Source organism: Anastrepha ludens, chromosome 5 (assembly GCF_028408465.1).
Source record: "Anastrepha ludens isolate Willacy chromosome 5, idAnaLude1.1, whole genome shotgun sequence".
NCBI classification, from domain to species: domain Eukaryota; kingdom Metazoa; phylum Arthropoda; class Insecta; order Diptera; family Tephritidae; genus Anastrepha; species Anastrepha ludens.
Window position 1 is genome coordinate 17,305,025 of NC_071501.1, and position 17,860 is coordinate 17,322,884.

A 17,860-nucleotide genomic window follows, 5' to 3' on the forward strand; every position below is an offset into this window, starting at 1 on the left:
CATTTACATGGGGCTCTCATAAGTTCCATCGTGTCAGCTGATACGGGCGTACGTTTACGTTGGTGAGTGTGAGCACCATTAGTATCTCATACGCTCGCTATTGTTGCCAGTCGGTTCGCGAAGTTTTTCCGTTCGCAACAATATACATACATATATAGGGTTATTCAATAGGTGCGCTTCAACTTTTTTCCGATAGGGAGGGCGAACGACGCAATATTTTTTATTTTTCGCTTGTCATTTGTAAACTCCATTAGTATACATTTCATCATGGAACGCTACACACTTGAGCAACGATTGCAAATCGTGCAAATTTTTTATGAAAATAATCGTTCCTTTGCTGCTACTTTAAGAGCATTACGGCCATTTTACGGTCCATTTAACAAGCCGTCCCGTTTTGGGGTTATGTGAAGTCATTGGTCTACAGTAACAAGCCGGCGACGATTTGTGAGCTCAGAGCCAATATTGAACGCGAAATTGCTGGAATTTCGGCCGATTTATGCAAAAGAGTGGTCGAAAATTGGGTTCAACGATTGGACTTCGTAAAACGTGCACGCGGTGGTCATGCAAAAGAAATCGAATTTCATACTTAAATGTATATGTTCAAACTCGATAATAAAAAAAAAGTTAGTTAAAAAAGTCAAACCGTTTGTGTTTTATTCAAAAAAGTTCAAAAGTTGAAGCGCTCTTACTGAAAAACCCTTTACATAACACTCCCCCTTCCTTTAGTCCCACCTCATCGAAACAGCCCGTTCCCTGGCTTTACCGTTAAATGTAAATGCTGAGAAAAAGGTTTTAAGGAGCTACAACAGCCAGAGGTGCAATAAAGTAAGCGTAGTTAGTTTACCATTAACCACATATTTACTAACTGCTAATTTTCCCAAGCTCCGCTGACCAGTTTATATTCAAGTTGTAACTTAAATTGTAAATTTAAAATTCTATTAACAGATTTATCGCATGCACTGGTTATTTCACCCATTCTATAAAAAAATAAAAAAAAAGTGGTCAATAAATAAAAATTGAAGTTCTGTAATATTCATTTAGATATTTATACTTCATTGTTTTCTTATATAAGTTTTTTCTTAATATTTAGTTTACTATTTATCCATTATCACAGCGTCAGTGGGTCTTACTTCGTCTGATTGGATTTCGCTTGTATATTTTAAATTTACGTAACCCTTTTGGTTGGATGCCAGAGGCATAAAATTTTCCCCCTTTCGCGCTCTGTATAAAATGGCACATTTTAATTAAACGACGCTACTTGACTATATATATATACTACTTACACCGCTCTCAGTACATCCAAGTTCGGTACATTTTTCGTATATGTCTTTGCTCCTGAAGCCTCCAATGCAGCTAATTCCGATGGATGCATGGTCTTTTTGTGAAAACGACAACTTGAACCGGTGGAGAATGTTTTTTCACAAAAGTTGCATGAATATGGTCTAAGACCAGTATGGGCAATTATGTGATATTTAAGAGTTTTGGCACGCTTAAATGTTCGTCCACAATAAACACATTTGTGGGGCATTTTATCGGAATGCACTAGCATATGCATATTTAATGTAGCCCGGCAACTTAATTGTTTCCCACATTCTGTGCAAATGTGTTTGTCTCCATGTATTTCCAAATGTCTCTGAAATATAAATTTTTTCCGATTTGATCATTACACATAATTTGTGTTTAATATATTATTACCTTCAGTCGGTATTTCTCTTTGAAGCTCTTCTCACATTCTTTACATTTATAGGGCGTATAATCTGAGTGAATTAACATATGCTGCTTCAGTTGCTTCTTTGTACGTAATGCTTCACCACATGCTTCACAGACAAATGGCTGATAAGACTTATGTTCATTCCTTATATGGTTGCTAATAGATCCCTTTTTTTCGAATTTTTCATCGCAATGTATACAACTGAAAAACTTTTGGTGATCATTCATATGACGTTTCAGATTCGATTCACTTTTGAAAGAACTAGGACATTGGGAGCAAATGATTACTCCATGTTTCTTCTTCAAGTGCGTAGAGTAGGTACTTCGACGTTGAAATCTCTGTGAGCAAATCCTGCAAGAGTGGTTATTTATCATTCCGACAATTTCAGAGATCTCAGGGCACTTTTTTGATATTTTTCTACTCTTATTATTTCGGATCACTCGGTTTTCGAATTCTGAAGCATCTTTATTATTACATTTATTTTCACTGCCACTACTGCCTTCTTCTTCCGACGAATTATAAGGATTTTGGTAGAAGTTTCCCTCATCATCAGCGATCGGATCATGAAACCCATCTTTCTTGTCTTCGTTTTGTAATACCGACTCTCCCTGGAGTTGAGTCGATACTTTATCAGGTTTTACATTAATACTTTGGACATCACCCACGTCTAGACTCGCTAAATCGGCAACGAAAATTTCTTCAACTGGAAGGGCAGTCCTACATTGTGGAATTAATGATTCACCTTTTAGGATACCATACTTCACAAATAACAAATGTAAATCTGGTTTTTCTTTGCCTGTAAAATTCTGTAGTTCATTGTACATTTGTTGGACCTTATTTACGCGCTCACTAAATTGTATGAGGTTTGTTGATTGTTTTGATGAACACCGAAATAAGCGAGATCGGTCTGAAGTTTCTGTAGTCGGACATATCTTTGTTTTTCTTTGGTATCGGTACAATCTTGATCACCCTCCATGACTCTTTTATTTCCTTGGAAAGAAAGGAGTCATTCATGGCAGTGAGCACGGTGCATAAGTTTTTGTCGGTCAAGGCTTTTAACATTTCATATGTGACGCCGTCACAGCCACCCGCTGATCTCTTTTTCCTCCGGTCGAGGACAGCCACCATCTCCTCATACGTGAAGCGAAGGCTTGAAGGTGCGCACGCCCCACTGAGTCCACGCCAGGAGCCAACATCAGAGGGGACTTGACTTTTTAAAAAGGCTAAATAGTCCCTATTTTTATCATCGTTCCAACTATAATCGGAAGATGACTCATTTACCCCCTTCAGACATTTAACAAAGCGCCAAGCTTCAGTGGTGTTTGAGTTGTGATTGGTCTCGTCAATTTTGTTCTCAAAGTTTTCTTTTTTTGCTTTTTTTACATCGGATTTCCATTGTTCCCTTCGTTGCAGGGCAACATCAAGATTTTCCGGCGTTGGGAATTGTTTACTTTTTTTGAACGACGCTACCATTAACCGATATGATTTAGCAAGTGCATCATTCCACCAAGGCTTTGGCGCCATCTTGTCCTTTAGACGAAAGGTGGCAGCCTTCACCTCCTCTTTGAAAACCTTCTCAATATTTTCAAAGCAGGGGTCGAAGTTTGCATCTGGTAAGGCATGAAGAAGTTTCTTTTTGGCGATAAATTTGACTTGTTTTTTCACAACCGTTTCAATATCCAAAACGATTGGGAGATGGTGGCTGCCTCCGAGAGGAAAGGGGAGGACTTTCCAAGCACAATTTTTGGCTAGGCTAACAAGGGTAAGGTCTAACACCGATCCATTTGAACTCTTTAGGTCTTTTTTAAAAGTGAAATTGCCATCATTTAAGCATACGAATTTTGAACCGAGAACGAGACTAGCTAGCTTTTTCCCCTTTCCTGTGTCTATTGTATTGTAGCTAGCTTTTTCCCCTTTCCTGTGTCAATTTGCTTCTAGCATTAAAATCACCCGCGATGGTAACATTTTGGCAGCCTTCTAAAAAACCTAGAAGTCTTTCAATTTCTATTACAAAGTCACCAGTAGAGATACTGGGCGGGAAGTAGACTGATACGAATGTCAAGTTAGGGACTAGGTTTTTTGTTTTGATAATTAGGATGTCTTGAACCGTTTGATATGCCACTCTTTTGAATTTGATGTTTTTTCGTATGGCTATGGCCACCCCACCATAACCATCCGCTCTGCTTTTCTTGCAGATTTTGAAGTTCAAAAATTTTCTACTGTTTGACACTTGAAATGAGAAGATTTCGCTGAGGCAGCACACGTCGACATCATTGTTATTGATATAATAATCAATGCTGTCGACATTTGCTTTGAGTGATTGACAATTATATTGTAATACTCGAATCGAGGTCATTGTAGGAAGTCAACGTTCTTTGGTTCACTAGAGTAATGTCACTACCGATGAGTATTTTGTCCTTTATTTTGTCTAAAGAAGCCAACTGCTGCAGGGTATCCTCATCCTGCAATTTGACAAAGGCAGCCCTGGCCAGTTTCAGCACCTCAAGGAGAACTTTCTCTAGCTGGGAGCTGACCACGTATCCTTCTCTTTCGTAACAGGGTGTGCTGGTGGCCTTGGGTATGGCCCCCGTATACTTAGCCTTTCGTTGGGATGGTTCCTTTGGACTATATTACTAAAGTTACGCTTGGTGAGCTTTTTGTTAACAACAATGTCACTGTCAAAGGCTGTGTCACTTGCAGGAGAGAGCGGAGGGAAATCCACTTCTTCATCCTGAAGGAGGCTAAATTGGTTGGTCGACGAAAAGTATGTTTTCAGTGCCTCCTTTCTGGAGATTTTTTTAATCGTTTTTATTTCATTAATGTCGTTTTCTTTTCTCCAAACATTGCATTTGGCTTTGTTGTTTGAGTCATGAGAAGCTTCACCACAAAGGATGCATTTTACTACATTGCAGGGAGGGTTGCAACCATCCGGCTTGCCGCACTACAGGCATCTCTTGCCTGAGCGGCATCCTTTTAGTGTGTGGCCCAGTCTGCCACAATTGTGACACTGACGCACAGGGGGGAAAAAGTGGCTTACACCAAATCTGGAATATTCCAGTGTAACGTTTTTGGGGATTTTACCTCCACTGAAGCCAATTTTTACCGTTGTTGTTGGGGTAAAATTGGTTCCATCAGCTGATCTGCGCTGAAAACGATACACTGAGAGAACTTTCATTTCAGATTTGATGTTTTTACGTATTTCGTCTTCTGTTAGATAGAGCGCAACTCCTCTGATCACTCCATATGTTTCAATGGCAGATCTCGGGATGAAGGGTTTGATTTTCATGGCTTTAATGCTTTCGTTTTTTGTGAAGTTGTTGGCTGCTTTGACATTTAAGAAAAATACTTTATATAGGGAGATTCCCACAGCCTCAATTAACTCAATGTTTTTGATGTTTAAGTGGCGAATGTGCTGATAAAGCCCAATTCCACTTCTAATTTTTTCATTTTTAAAAAGTTCGCATTCTGTCACATCTACGAGAACAAAGGCTGGACCCGTATGATCGCTTGGATATTCTGTTGTGTCTCTATTACCTGGTTTCCTTGCATTTTTTGCGTCTTGACTCTGTTGCTTTGGTGTTGTATTAGCAAGGCTGGAGCACCCAGATTGCCCCTGGCTCTGGTTACTAACATTTTCAGAGAAGCTGCTGTAGGTTGCTGTGTCTTGGGAGATTGTGTTTACTGGCTCTTCACTTGAACCAGTCCCGCCCGCTTGGAGCTCCTTGCCCACGCGTTCAGGTATCTTTTTCCTCTTCATAATTTGCGCTAAATTACGCGCCTTACTTTCCGCAAAATCCTCAAAATCACTTTCATTGGCTGACAGCGAGGGCCTAGCTGCCGCCATTACACGTTTGTTCACACCTGACGCCACCGACAGTAGTGGCGAATACCGACACTAAAACACCACTTACAAAACTTATGAATTTGATACAACTTTTCTATTCCTTAAAGGTCAATTATAGCAACCGCACGTTGCTAAGCTCTTTGTTTTGTTTTTGTGTAAAGATAAATAGATGCACAAATAATTCCTTAAAAAGATTCACTGAATAATTTCTGATAAATTACATACAGTGTTGAGCAGAACCAGAACGATACTACGGAACGAAACGGTGGTGATTTTTCATCTACATGTGGCTCTTATTAGTTTATTTGTGTCAGCTGGTACGGAATGTATGTTTATGTTTGTGAGTGTGAGCACCATACGAATCATTTGAAAACATTTATTTATTTCTTAATAAGTGAAGCATTTAACCTGAAAATTTAATAGCATTATTTTGAAAAATTGCTACCTCAATCAAAAATGCATGGATGTGGCAAACATTAAGTCAGTTATTGTAATTTATCAGAAATTAACTGGCGGCCGCCGTAGCCGAATGGGTTGGTGCGTGATTACCATTCGGAATTCACAGAGAGGTCGTTGGTTCGAATCTCGGTGAAAGCAAAATTAATAAAAAATATTTTTCGAATAGCGGTCGCCCCTCGGCAGGCAATGGCAAACCTCCGAGTGTATTTCTGCAATGAAAAAGCTCCTCATAAAAATATCTGCCATTCGGAGTCGGCTTGAAACTGTAGGTCCCTCCATTTGTGGAACAACATCAAGACGCACGCCACAAATAGGAGGAGGAGCTCAGCCAAACACCTAACAGAAGTGTACGCGCCAATTATTTATTATTTATTTAACTGACATCAACAGATATTATTTTTTTTAGACATCTGCTAATCAATTATTGAGAAAAAGACCGCTACCAAAGGTAGCGCTATACGTTTCGATAGTTGAAAAATCCCCGATAGGTAAAGGTTCTCATCTTATCGATTATACTATCGCTTGCTTTACAGCTGCTTAATTTACTTTGTTGAGACAGAAATTTGTAAATAGACAAAAGTTTAGAGCCAAGTTTTTTCCATGTCGAAAACCTTCGAGATGTGTAGAACCAGTGATGAATGGAAGTTTTGGTGTCGCCTCTGTGCTACAGAAAATTCTCGAAACATCAACGTATTGTCAGAAATGGATTCAAAATCACAGCTTATGAACTTAGATTTTAATAGCATTAAATTTAGGGATTTCATAGATCAGTTCTTTCAAATTCGGGTAGGTGTTTAAACAAATATCTAATTAAAAACATCTGTACTTGTATGTCATTTACTATTTATTTAGATTGAAGAGGACGGAGATCTATCCCATTGGCTTTGTACACAATGTTTTTCGTTGATTTCAGCCTTGGTTAAATTTTCGGAGCATGTAAAAAATGTGCAAAACATGTATGATGCTATTCAACGTTCTGTGAACAGAAAAACTCTGGATTTGAAAGTGTTTCGAGAGAATTACAATTTGCTTGGGAATGAGTTATTTATGTTTAATTTATCGGATATAAAATCAAAAGTTGAAAACATTTCAATTGAGCCCAATATAATAGTTAAAGAATCACTAGATAGTATTGTGGAGAGTGAAATAATATCGGATGAAGTCCGAAATGGAGTATTTTGCAATAAGTTCGAATACAAGAGTGAATATCAAGATCCCCTTGGTGATGGCAATGAAAATGTCGGTAGTGACATAGAAAGTGTTAACTCAGGAGGAAAACAGAATGAAGAAAATAACATAAAAATAGACCAAAGCGAATTAAATGAACAATTTCCTAATCGACTTAGTGCGAATAAGCAAAATAAAATGTTAAAAAAAGAGTTGTGTATCTCTGAGAAAGATTCAAAGGAACAGAAATACTTTTGTAGCGATTGTTCAATGCATTTCCAAAGACTTAGCAATTATAGTTCGCATATGAAGAAAAGACATGGCATCGTATATGAATAAGATCCTTTGACATGCCCTCAATGTGCTAAAGCCTTCCCATCTAAATCCAGACTTAATCGTCACATTAAAACACATCGGCCACTGGCGGAAGCGCGAATATTTCCATGTCCACTGTGTGATCGAAAATTTCAGGCAAAAGATTATATATCCACACATATAAAACTAGTACATGAAGATATTCGCCCATTTATTTGCGAAGAATGCGGCGAAGGTGCTCGTACAAAAGCCACTCTACGAGATCACATGCTTACGCATACTGACTTGGCGCCTTTTGAGTGCGAAGTATGTAAAAAAAACTTCAAAAACCAGGCGCGACTAAAAGTAAGAAACCGTCTTGTATTAATACTTGAAAAATTAATATTAATGTCAATTTATTTACAGAAACACATGGAGATACACAGTTCCAATAAACACATCTGCAGCGAATGTGGCTTACAACTGAATTCGCGCATAACTTTAAACCGTCACATGCTGGTACATTCTGATGTTATGCGCCACAAGTGCGACTACTGTGGGAAGGCTTTTAAGAGAGCAAAAACGCTAAAACTTCATTTAATACTCCATACCGGTCTAAAACCATATTCCTGTGATTTCTGTGAACGAACCTTTGCGGCAGCTTCCAATTGTCGTGCCCACAAAAGAAAATCACATCCAAACGAATTGGCTGTGTTGGAAGCTTCAGGCGAAAATACTTACACAAAAAATATTCCCACATTGACTGTATTGAAGACAGTGTAAGTTAAAAATAAAATCTGAAAAAATTAAATTGTATACAACTAGGAATCATGCAAATTAAATTTCAATTTCTCAGGACACGATCGGCTGAAAATCTTACTCCAGTGGTTTGCAAGCAGAGCGGTAATTTTCCATTGGGTAGGAAACCGAAGATTCCATTTGATTGCACAGGCTTCACAAAACATTCTAATTCTTCGACTAGGATAGATAGACCCGCTGAACTGGTTACTTCAAACAGATGCCACAAGAGCGAGTTGTAAATGAGTGTGCGCACAATTATGGTGCACAACGTATCGTAATTCCTTTACGCTGGCCTTAGGATACACAAAATTGAGCAAAACTTATTCCGTAGAAAACAACTGCGTTCTTTTAGTTGCATATTTACACAATACTGCAACTGCAAAATGTTCAATTTGCTATAATTAGCTATTTTCAACATTGTTTTTAAGTTATTTTAATAAAAAAAATTTCAGTTTATTATGTAAATGATTTCAAAATGTACTGTTTGTTGTTGTTGTCGTTGTTTTAACAGCATAGGTAGCCCTGTCTGTGTAAGCATATCATCGGTCGTCTTCGTCTAGCTCATCTAGGGGTAGGCCCAGGAAACATGCTGTTTCGACAGGTTGGGTTCAGAGGGAGAGAGGGGTTAGATGAGTCGGTTTGAGGGTGTACTGTTTGGCAACATTGTGTGGTGAAAACGCAATCAGCTGGCACGATTCTACGGAAATTTCCAAAATTCCACGTCAACGATTTACGGTGCTAGGGAAGGGAACGGTGGGGGAATTCATTTACATGGGGCTCTCATAAGTTCCATCGTGTCAGCTGATACGGGCGTACGTTTACGTTGGTGAGTGTGAGCACCATTAGTATCTCATACGCTCGCTATTGTTGCCAGTCGGTTCGCGAAGTTTCTCCGTTCGCAACAATATACCTACATACATATACAGAGAACGTTAAATATACGTTCTCTGCATATATTATTCGAAATGATGAAGATTGATAAACGGGTTGAAAATGAAATTATTTCATTGACTGATAATGGTCGCTCATCAAGGGAAGTAACACAACGCTTGGAACTTTGCCAACAAACTTCTTAAATGATGGAATATAAAGGCACTAAAGGTTATGAAAAGGCGCCCCAATCTACTTTCGGACAGAGATCATTGACTAATAAAGTAGCTAAAGCACCAAAAAAGACGCACAAAAATTAAAACGTCCATCAGTGTGGGGCTGCTTCATGTGTTGGCATATTGGTCCATTGGTATGAGGATAATGAAAAAAGAAAATTAATTGAGTATCTTAAAGACCAAATTTGCCGAATTTTGTTGACCTAAGCGCATATCCAACAGATGAGGTTATATTTCAGCAAGACGGGTACCCGAAAAATTGTTCAAGAGTGGATAAACCATCAGGACTTCCAACTTTTAGAACCATCAGGACTTCCAACTTTAGAACCCGATTGAAAATTTAAGATGTATAAATAATGTCATTAAAGATCCGTGAACAAAATATAAATATTAAGTTTTATCTAATAAAGGTTATCGCAAAAAGTCGTTGTGTAAATGCACGAAGATTTTCGAAGGCTTCTTTAAAAAAGAATGCAAAGAAAAACCCAGGATGAAGTCATCGTGTAAATTGGCTCATACTCAACATGAAGCACCCTTTAAGACAATAATTCTTATCGTTGCCCCAACAATCGGTTCTACGTTACCGGAGCTACCCGGATTTACTATATATCCGGCCAAAGACTGTAACTCCAACAGCACTCCCGCGTACATGTATGGGGAATGGTTTTGATGATACAACAACAACAACAATTCTTATGTTTATTAAGGGAGCCGGTTTTTGATGAGCTAGTATGATGAGTAGGGAACATAAATGACCTTAAGGCCCTTCACAAACCACCTCATTTTCATATTAATTTTTTTAAGTCGGCTTAAAACTGTAGATCCCTCCATTTGTGAAACAACCTCAAGACGCACATCACAAATAAGAGGAGGAGCTCGGCCAGACATCTAAAAATGGTGTAAGCGCCAATTATATAGATGTATGTACATAACACTCCCCTTCCCTTTAGTCCCACCCCATCGAAACAGACCGTCGCCTGGCTTCACCGTTAAATGTAAATTCTGAGCAAATGGTTTTAAGGAGCTACAACGGCCAGAGGTGCAATAAAGTAAGCGTAGTTAGTTTACCATTAACCACATATTTACTAACTGCTAATTTTCCAAAGTTCCACTGACCAGTTTATATTCAAGTTGTAACTTAAATTGTAAATTTAAAATTCTATTAACAGATTTATCGCATGCAGGGGTTATTTCACCCATTCTATAACAAATAAAAAAAAGTGGTCAATAAATAAAAATTGAAGTTCTGTAATATTCATTTAGATATTTATACTTCATTGTTTTCTTATATAAGTTTTTTCTTAATATTTAGTTTACTATTTATCCATTATCACAGCGCCAGTGGGTTTTACTTCGTCTGATTGGATTTCCCTTGTATATTTTAAATTTACGTAACCCTTTTGTTTGGATGCCAGAGGCATAAAATTTTCCCCCGTTCGCGCTCTGTATAAAATGGCACATTTTAATTAAACGACGCTACTTGACGTATATACTACTTACACCGCTCTCAGTACATCCAAGTTTGGTACATTTTTCGTATATGTCTTTGCTCCTGAAGCCTCCAGTGCAGCTAATTCCAATGGATGCATGGTCTTTTTGTGAAAACGACAACTTGAACCGGTGGAGAATGTTTTTTCGCAAAAGTCGCATGAATATGGCCTAAGACCAGTATGGGCAATTAGGTGATATTTAAGAGTTTTGGCACGCTTAAATGTTCGTCCACAATAATCACATTTGTGGGGCATTTTATCGGAATGCACTAGCATATGCATATTTAATGTAGCCCGGCAACTTAGTTGTTTCCCACATTCTGTGCAAATGTGTTTGTCTCCATGTATTTCCAAATGTCTCTGAAATATAAATTTTTTCCGATTTGATCATTACACATAATTTGTGTTTAATATATTTCTACCTTCAGTCGGTATTTCTCTTTGAAGCTCTTCTCACATTCTTTACATTTATAGGGCGTATAATCTGAGTGAATTAACATATGCTGCTTCAGTTGCTTCTTTGTACGTAATGCTTCACCACACGCTTCACAGACAAATGGCTGATAAGACTTATGTTCATTCCTTATATGGTTGCTCATAGATCCCTTTTTTTCGAATTTTTCATCGCAATGTATACAACTGAAAAACTTTTGGTGATCATTCATATGACGTTTCAGATTCGATTCACTTTTGAAAGAACTAGGACATTGGGAGCAAATGATTACTCCATGTTTCTTCTTCAAGTGCGTGGAGTAGGTACTTCGACGTTGAAATCTCTGTGAGCAAATGCTGCAAGAGTGGTCATTTATCATTCCGACAACTTCAGAGATCTCAGGGCACTTTTTTAATATTTTTCTACTTCTATTATTTCGGATCATTCGGTTTTCGAATTCTGAAGCATCTTTATTATTACATTTATTTTCACTGCCACTACTGCCTTCTTCTTCCGAAGAATTATAAGGATTTTGGTAGATGTTTCCCTCATCATCAGCGATCGGATCATGAAACCCATCTTTCTTGTCTTCGTTTTGTAATAACGACTCTCCCTGGAGTTGAGTCGATACTTTATCAGGTTTTACATTAATACTTTGGACATCACCCACGTCTAGACTCGCTAAATCGGCAACGAAAATTTCTTCAACTGGAAGGGCAGTCCTACATTGTGGAATTAATGATTCATCTTTTAGGATACCATACTTCACAAATAACAAATGTAAATCTGGTTTTTCTTTGCCTGTAAAATTCTGTAGTTCATTGTACATTTGTTGGACCTTATTTACGCGCTCACTAAATTGTATGAGGTTTGTTACACTTCCGCAACACTCGGCGCAAATTACCTGCGACAATTTATCATCCTCTTCAATCTATGAACAAAATTTTATCGTTAAACAATTTCAACACAATATTTATTTTGCTTACATGGACCCGAAAAAACGTTCCTATTACATGGGCCATATTCTTATCGTAATTAATTCCATTTTCATTAATCTGTTGTAAACACTGTCTCGATATAACATTGATGTATCGGCCATCAGCTTTCGCACAAAGACGACACCAACCCTTCCATTTCTCATCCAAAAAAATTTCCGCGCAATTTACAGATGGCTCTGCTACATATAAATTTGTATCCGACATTAGAAATTTCTATGATTTTGATTATGTTTTTACTAATTGTTTACTATTCCCTTGTATTTGTGTGCAAGCGACAAAACCTAGAAAACTGATCGATTTATCGAATCGATTGTACGTAGTAATAGAATTTAACTTGCTATGGTATTAATGGGTTTACATATAAGCAGATTATCCTCATCTTCGACCTTATCAACCAAATTCCTCCCTCTTAATTAGTTATTATGAAATATTCTCTAAATATTTCCTTAATTCTTCCGTGTCTAAAAGTAAATGTACATATCCTCTTAGGCTTGGCAATAAATCCACAAAAATTATTCTACCCGTTCACATATGACAGATTAGCTGCAAAATTGGCAATCAGCTGTCAAGACTGTTTAGAAAGGTTTTTCTTCATAGGTTTGGTTGAATGTTTTAGTGATTTGGGTTTTTTTATTTATTATTAACATTGTGAAGAAAAGCTATAGTCCTAGGGAAGCAATAGTTAATTCAATTGCGCAAATTGCTGCTAGTACTAACTTCACAGCCGTGAACTTTCAAATGGGAAGAAACGACAAAATTTATGAGCATTGCCTCAGAAGCAATTGGCAAATTTTGATAAGAAAATTGTTTTTTAAACTAATTAATACACTTATGTATTGACACAAAAAATATAAGGAATATTAACTTACACTCTTTGCCATGTCTTCGAACTCAGGCACTTAATAGAATACAAGATTGTGCCTTCCGAATTAGCCGTGTCGTATGAACCCATGAATAAACAAACAAAAGGAAAGGGAGTTACTTGTTTGTGAAGAGGAAGAATAGGCGAAAGCAATGAAAATAACCAAACATAAGAAATTATACGCACACACACATACTTTCTTGCCACGGCGTCTTCCACATAAAAACGCAAACAAATTGTATTTGGAGGTTTTATATTAATTTATGCTTTCACAATTTACCACACGGCACTTCGTTTTCATTAGTTTGTTTAGTTTATATCTAAAAAATCACAATATTACCAAGCCATTCAGTGAATTTTAACAAACATGCAAATTCTCCTCCTTTCGTTTGTTTTGCATTGGAAATGGACCTGATGGCAGACTTGTCAAAATTAATGTGAAAATAAAGTAACTGTTTTGGCAAGGCGCCACCTATGGTACTCAATTCGCTTTGGATAGGCAATTGATATCAGAAGAGCTCTAGCTTCACCCAAGGCGTATTAAGTCGAACGAAAACATCGTATTCGCTTTTTTCCTACGTTATTTCAATTTGTATTTATTACTTTTTTTAAATTTAATGGGAAGTAATTGAAATGTTTTAATGTTTAAAATATAATAAATCTGATTTATAATATTTTGTTGGATTTGAGTTCACATCTTCAGGTTTAATTTGTACTTCCTTGTCGAAATGTGCAAAACCATTCTGTTTTGATGCTAGAGGCTTGAAATTTGTACCTGTCCTTGACCTTTAGTTAATTAAAATATAAATTTTATTATAATTCTCATAATTAAGCTTTTTCCTGCTTTACTTACACCGCCTTTAGTACGTCCAAAGTAGGTATATTTTTGGTATATGCTTTAGCACCCGACGCTCCTAGCTCAGCTAGTTCCTTTGGATGCATTGTTCTTTTGTGAAAACGACAACTAGGCCCAGTTGAAAACCGTTTATCACAAAAGTCACATGAATAAGGTCTGAGATCCGTGTGGACAATTAAGTGGTTTTTCAGTGTATTTGCGCGTTTAAACAACCGGCCACAATAGTCACATTTATGTGACATCTTATCGGAATGCACCAACAAATGACTTTTGAGCGTAGCTCGCGTACTCAGTTGTTTACCACATCCAAAGTTATCGCAAAAAGTCGTTGTGTAAATGCACGAAGATTTTCGAAGGCTTCTTTAAAAAAGAATGCAAAAGAAAAACCCAGGATGAAGTCATCGTGTAAATTGGCTCATACTCAACATGAAGCACCCTTTAAGACAATAATTCTTATCGTTGCCCCAACAATCGGTTCTACGTTACCGGAGCTACCCGGATTTACTATATATCCGGCCAAAGACTGTAACTCCAACAGCACTCCCGCGTACATGTATGGGGAATGGTTTTGCTGATACAACAACAACAACAATTCTTATGTTTATTAAGGGAGCCGGTTTTTGATGAGCTAGTATGATGAGTAGGGAACATAAATGACCTTAAGGCCCTTCACAAACCACCTCATTTTCATATTAATTTTTTTAAGTCGGCTTAAAACTGTAGGTCCCTCCATTTGTGAAACAACCTCAAGACGCACATCACAAATAAGAGGAGGAGCTCGGCCAGACATCTAAAAATGGTGTAAGCGCCAATTATACAGATGTATGTACATAACACTCCCCTTCCCTTTAGTCCCACCCCATCGAAACAGACCGTCCCCTGGCTTCACCGTTAAATGTAAATTCTGAGCAAATGGTTTTAAGGAGCTACAACGGCCAGAGGTGCAATAAAGTAAGCGTAGTTAGTTTACCATTAACCACTAATTTTCCAAAGTTCCAATGACCAGTTTATATTCAAGTTGTAACCTAAATTGTAAATTTAAAATTCTATTAACAGATTTATCGCATGCACTGGTTATTTCACCCATTCTATAACAAATAAAAAAAAGTGGTCATTAAATAAAAATTGAAGTCCTGTAATATTCATTTAGATATTTAGGGTGCGACCAGAGTGAACGCTGATGCCGAGCGGAGCCGAGCCGAGCTTATTGACGCTTATTTTCATGCGAGAAGAAAATTTGTATATAACACAGTGAATGCGAGAATCAGCGCTGAAATTCTGTTTATTCCATGTGTTTTGCTCTTATGTCATTTAATTTTGTTGTTCATTTGTGTTTATAAAATTGCTGTACACGGTAATGGATTCATCTGATGACGAGTATTTTGCTTCTCCTAGTGTGATTAATGCAATTATTAACACAAAAGAGTTTGGAAAACATCAACAATCCAAAAAAGCGAGCAAAACGCTTTGAAACTGTTTTCTCGCACTCATCGGCTTTGCTCTCTGCTCTTGTCGGCGCTCACTGTGTTATACACAAGCTTATTTGTATTGACTTGTATGTAATCAGTTTTATCGCACTGACAATCTTTATCGCACTGACAATCTCGGCTCGGCTTTCAGCGCTCACTCTGGTCGCACCCTTATACTTCATTGTTTTCTTATATAAGTTTTTTCTTAATATTTAGTTTACTATTTATCCATTATCACAGCGTCAGTGGGTTTTACTTCGTCTGATTGGATTTCCCTTGTATATTTTAAATTTACGTAACCCTTTTGTTTGGATGCCAGAGGCATAAAATTTTCCCCCGTTCGCGCTCTGTATAAAATGGCACATTTTAATTAAACGACGCTACTTGACGTATATACTACTTACACCGCTCTCAGTACATCCAAGTTTGGTACATTTTTCGTATATGTCTTTGCTCCTGAAGCCTCCAGTGCAGCTAATTCCAATGGATGCATGGTCTTTTTGTGAAAACGACAACTTGAACCGGTGGAGAATGTTTTTTCGCAAAAGTCGCATGAATATGGCCTAAGACCAGTATGGGCAATTAGGTGATATTTAAGAGTTTTGGCACGCTTAAATGTTCGTCCACAATAATCACATTTGTGGGGCATTTTATCGGAATGCACTAGCATATGCATATTTAATGTAGCCCGGCAACTTAGTTGTTTCCCACATTCTGTGCAAATGTGTTTGTCTCCATGTATTTCCAAATGTCTCTGAAATATAAATTTTTTCCGATTTGATCATTACACATAATTTGTGTTTAATATATTATTACCTTCAGTCGGTATTTCTCTTTGAAGCTCTTCTCACATTCTTTACATTTATAGGGTGTATAATCTGAGTGAATTAACATGTGCTGCTTCAGTTGCTTCTTTGTACGTAATGCTTCACCACACGCTTCACAGACAAATGGCTGATAAGACTTATGTTCATTCCTTATATGGTTGCTCATAGATCCCTTTTTTTCGAATTTTTCATCGCAATGTATACAACTGAAAAACTTTTGGTGATCATTCATATGACGTTTCAGATTCGATTCACTTTTGAAAGAACTAGGACATTGGAAGCAAATGATTACTCCATGTTTCTTCTTCAAGTGCGTGGAGTAGGTACTTCGACGTTGAAATCTCTGTGAGCAAATGCTGCAAGAGTGGTCATTTATCATTCCGACAACTTCAGAGATCTCAGGGCACTTTTTTAATATTTTTCTACTCCTATTATTTCGGATCATTCGGTTTTCGAATTCTGAAGCATCTTTATTATTACATTTATTTTCACTGCCACTACTGCCTTCTTCTTCCGACGAATTATAAGGATTTTGGTAGATGTTTCCCTCATCATCAGCGATCGGATCATGAAACCCATCTTTCTTGTCTTCGTTTTGTAATAACGACTCTCCCTGGAGTTGAGTCGATACTTTATCAGGTTTTACATTAATACTTTGGACATCACCCACGTCTAGACTCGCTAAATCGGCAACGAAAATTTCTTCAACTGGAAGGGCAGTCCTACATTGTGGAATTAATGATTCATCTTTTAGGATACCATACTTCACAAATAACAAATGTAAATCTGGTTTTTCTTTGCCTGTAAAATTCTGTAGTTCATTGTACATTTGTTGGACCTTATTTACGCGCTCACTAAATTGTATGAGGTTTGTTACACTTCCGCAACACTCGGCGCAAATTACCTGCGACAATTTATCATCCTCTTCAATCTATGAACAAAATTTTATCGTTAAACAATTTCAACACAATATTTATTTTGCTTACATGGACCCGAAAAAACGTTCCTATTACATGGGCCATATTCTTATCGTAATTAATTCCATTTTCATTAATCTGTTGTAAACACTGTCTCGATATAACATTGATGTATTGGCCATCAGCTTTCGCACAAAGACGACACCAACCCTTCCATTTCTCATCCAAAAAAATTTCCGCGCAATTTACAGATGGCTCTGCTACATATAAATTTGTATCCGACATTAGAAATTTCTATGATTTTGATTATGTTTTTACTAATTGTTTACTATTCCCTTGTATTTGTGTGCAAGCGACAAAACCTAGAAAACTGATCGATTTATCGAATCGATTGTACGTAGTAATAGAATTTAACTTGCTATGGTATTAATGGGTTTACATATAAGCAGATTATCCTCATCTTCGACCTTATCAACCAAATTCCTCCCTCTTAATTAGTTATTATGAAATATTCTCTAAATATTTCCTTAATTCTTCCGTGTCTAAAAGTAAATGTACATATCCTCTTAGGCTTGGCAATAAATCCACAAAAATTATTCTACCCGTTCACATATGACAGATTAGCT

At 37.3% G+C, this 17,860-nt stretch overlaps 6 protein-coding genes across 6 annotated transcripts in view; 2 read left to right on the forward strand and 4 right to left on the reverse strand.

The window, feature by feature from the left end:
- LOC128864425 (zinc finger protein 600-like) overlaps positions 1-17,860 on the forward strand; it is an 86,443-nt gene that overhangs the window by 47,273 nt on the left and 21,310 nt on the right. The gene's annotated exons all lie outside the window — the stretch shown is intronic.
- The window catches only part of LOC128863634 (uncharacterized), a 29,662-nt gene that overhangs the window by 8,561 nt on the left and 3,241 nt on the right, over positions 1-17,860 (reverse strand). The window contains exons 5-12 of the mRNA XM_054102884.1: positions 16,307-17,248; positions 15,909-16,244; positions 12,292-12,516; positions 11,295-12,236; positions 10,883-11,232; positions 10,700-10,825; positions 1,696-2,560; positions 1,284-1,633 (exon numbers count right to left, since the gene is read on the reverse strand). Of these exons, the coding sequence (XP_053958859.1) occupies positions 1,284-1,633; positions 1,696-2,560; positions 10,700-10,825; positions 10,883-11,232; positions 11,295-12,236; positions 12,292-12,516; positions 15,909-16,244; positions 16,307-17,248 (4,136 nt within the window). The remainder of the gene's footprint in view (positions 1-1,283; positions 1,634-1,695; positions 2,561-10,699; positions 10,826-10,882; positions 11,233-11,294; positions 12,237-12,291; positions 12,517-15,908; positions 16,245-16,306; positions 17,249-17,860) is intronic.
- Positions 1,007-3,144, reverse strand: LOC128864441 (putative zinc finger protein 735). The gene is made up of 3 exons (XM_054104101.1): positions 1,696-3,144; positions 1,284-1,633; positions 1,007-1,221 (listed from the first exon to the last, which is right to left on the reverse strand). The coding sequence occupies exons 1-3, from the start codon at positions 2,533-2,535 to the stop codon at positions 1,095-1,097; spliced, it is 1,317 nt and encodes a 438-aa protein (XP_053960076.1). The 5' UTR covers positions 2,536-3,144; the 3' UTR covers positions 1,007-1,094.
- Positions 6,463-7,626, forward strand: LOC128864443 (uncharacterized). The gene is made up of 2 exons (XM_054104103.1): positions 6,463-6,800; positions 6,867-7,626. The coding sequence occupies exons 1-2, from the start codon at positions 6,615-6,617 to the stop codon at positions 7,518-7,520; spliced, it is 840 nt and encodes a 279-aa protein (XP_053960078.1). The 5' UTR covers positions 6,463-6,614; the 3' UTR covers positions 7,521-7,626.
- On the reverse strand, positions 13,338-14,319 carry LOC128864446 (zinc finger protein weckle-like). The gene is made up of 2 exons (XM_054104111.1): positions 14,019-14,319; positions 13,338-13,951 (listed from the first exon to the last, which is right to left on the reverse strand). The coding sequence occupies exons 1-2, from the start codon at positions 14,261-14,263 to the stop codon at positions 13,804-13,806; spliced, it is 393 nt and encodes a 130-aa protein (XP_053960086.1). The 5' UTR covers positions 14,264-14,319; the 3' UTR covers positions 13,338-13,803.
- On the reverse strand, positions 15,066-17,624 carry LOC128864437 (zinc finger protein weckle-like). Its single transcript, XM_054104095.1, has 4 exons — positions 17,304-17,624; positions 16,307-17,248; positions 15,895-16,244; positions 15,066-15,837 (listed from the first exon to the last, which is right to left on the reverse strand). The coding sequence occupies exons 1-4, from the start codon at positions 17,517-17,519 to the stop codon at positions 15,711-15,713; spliced, it is 1,635 nt and encodes a 544-aa protein (XP_053960070.1). The 5' UTR covers positions 17,520-17,624; the 3' UTR covers positions 15,066-15,710.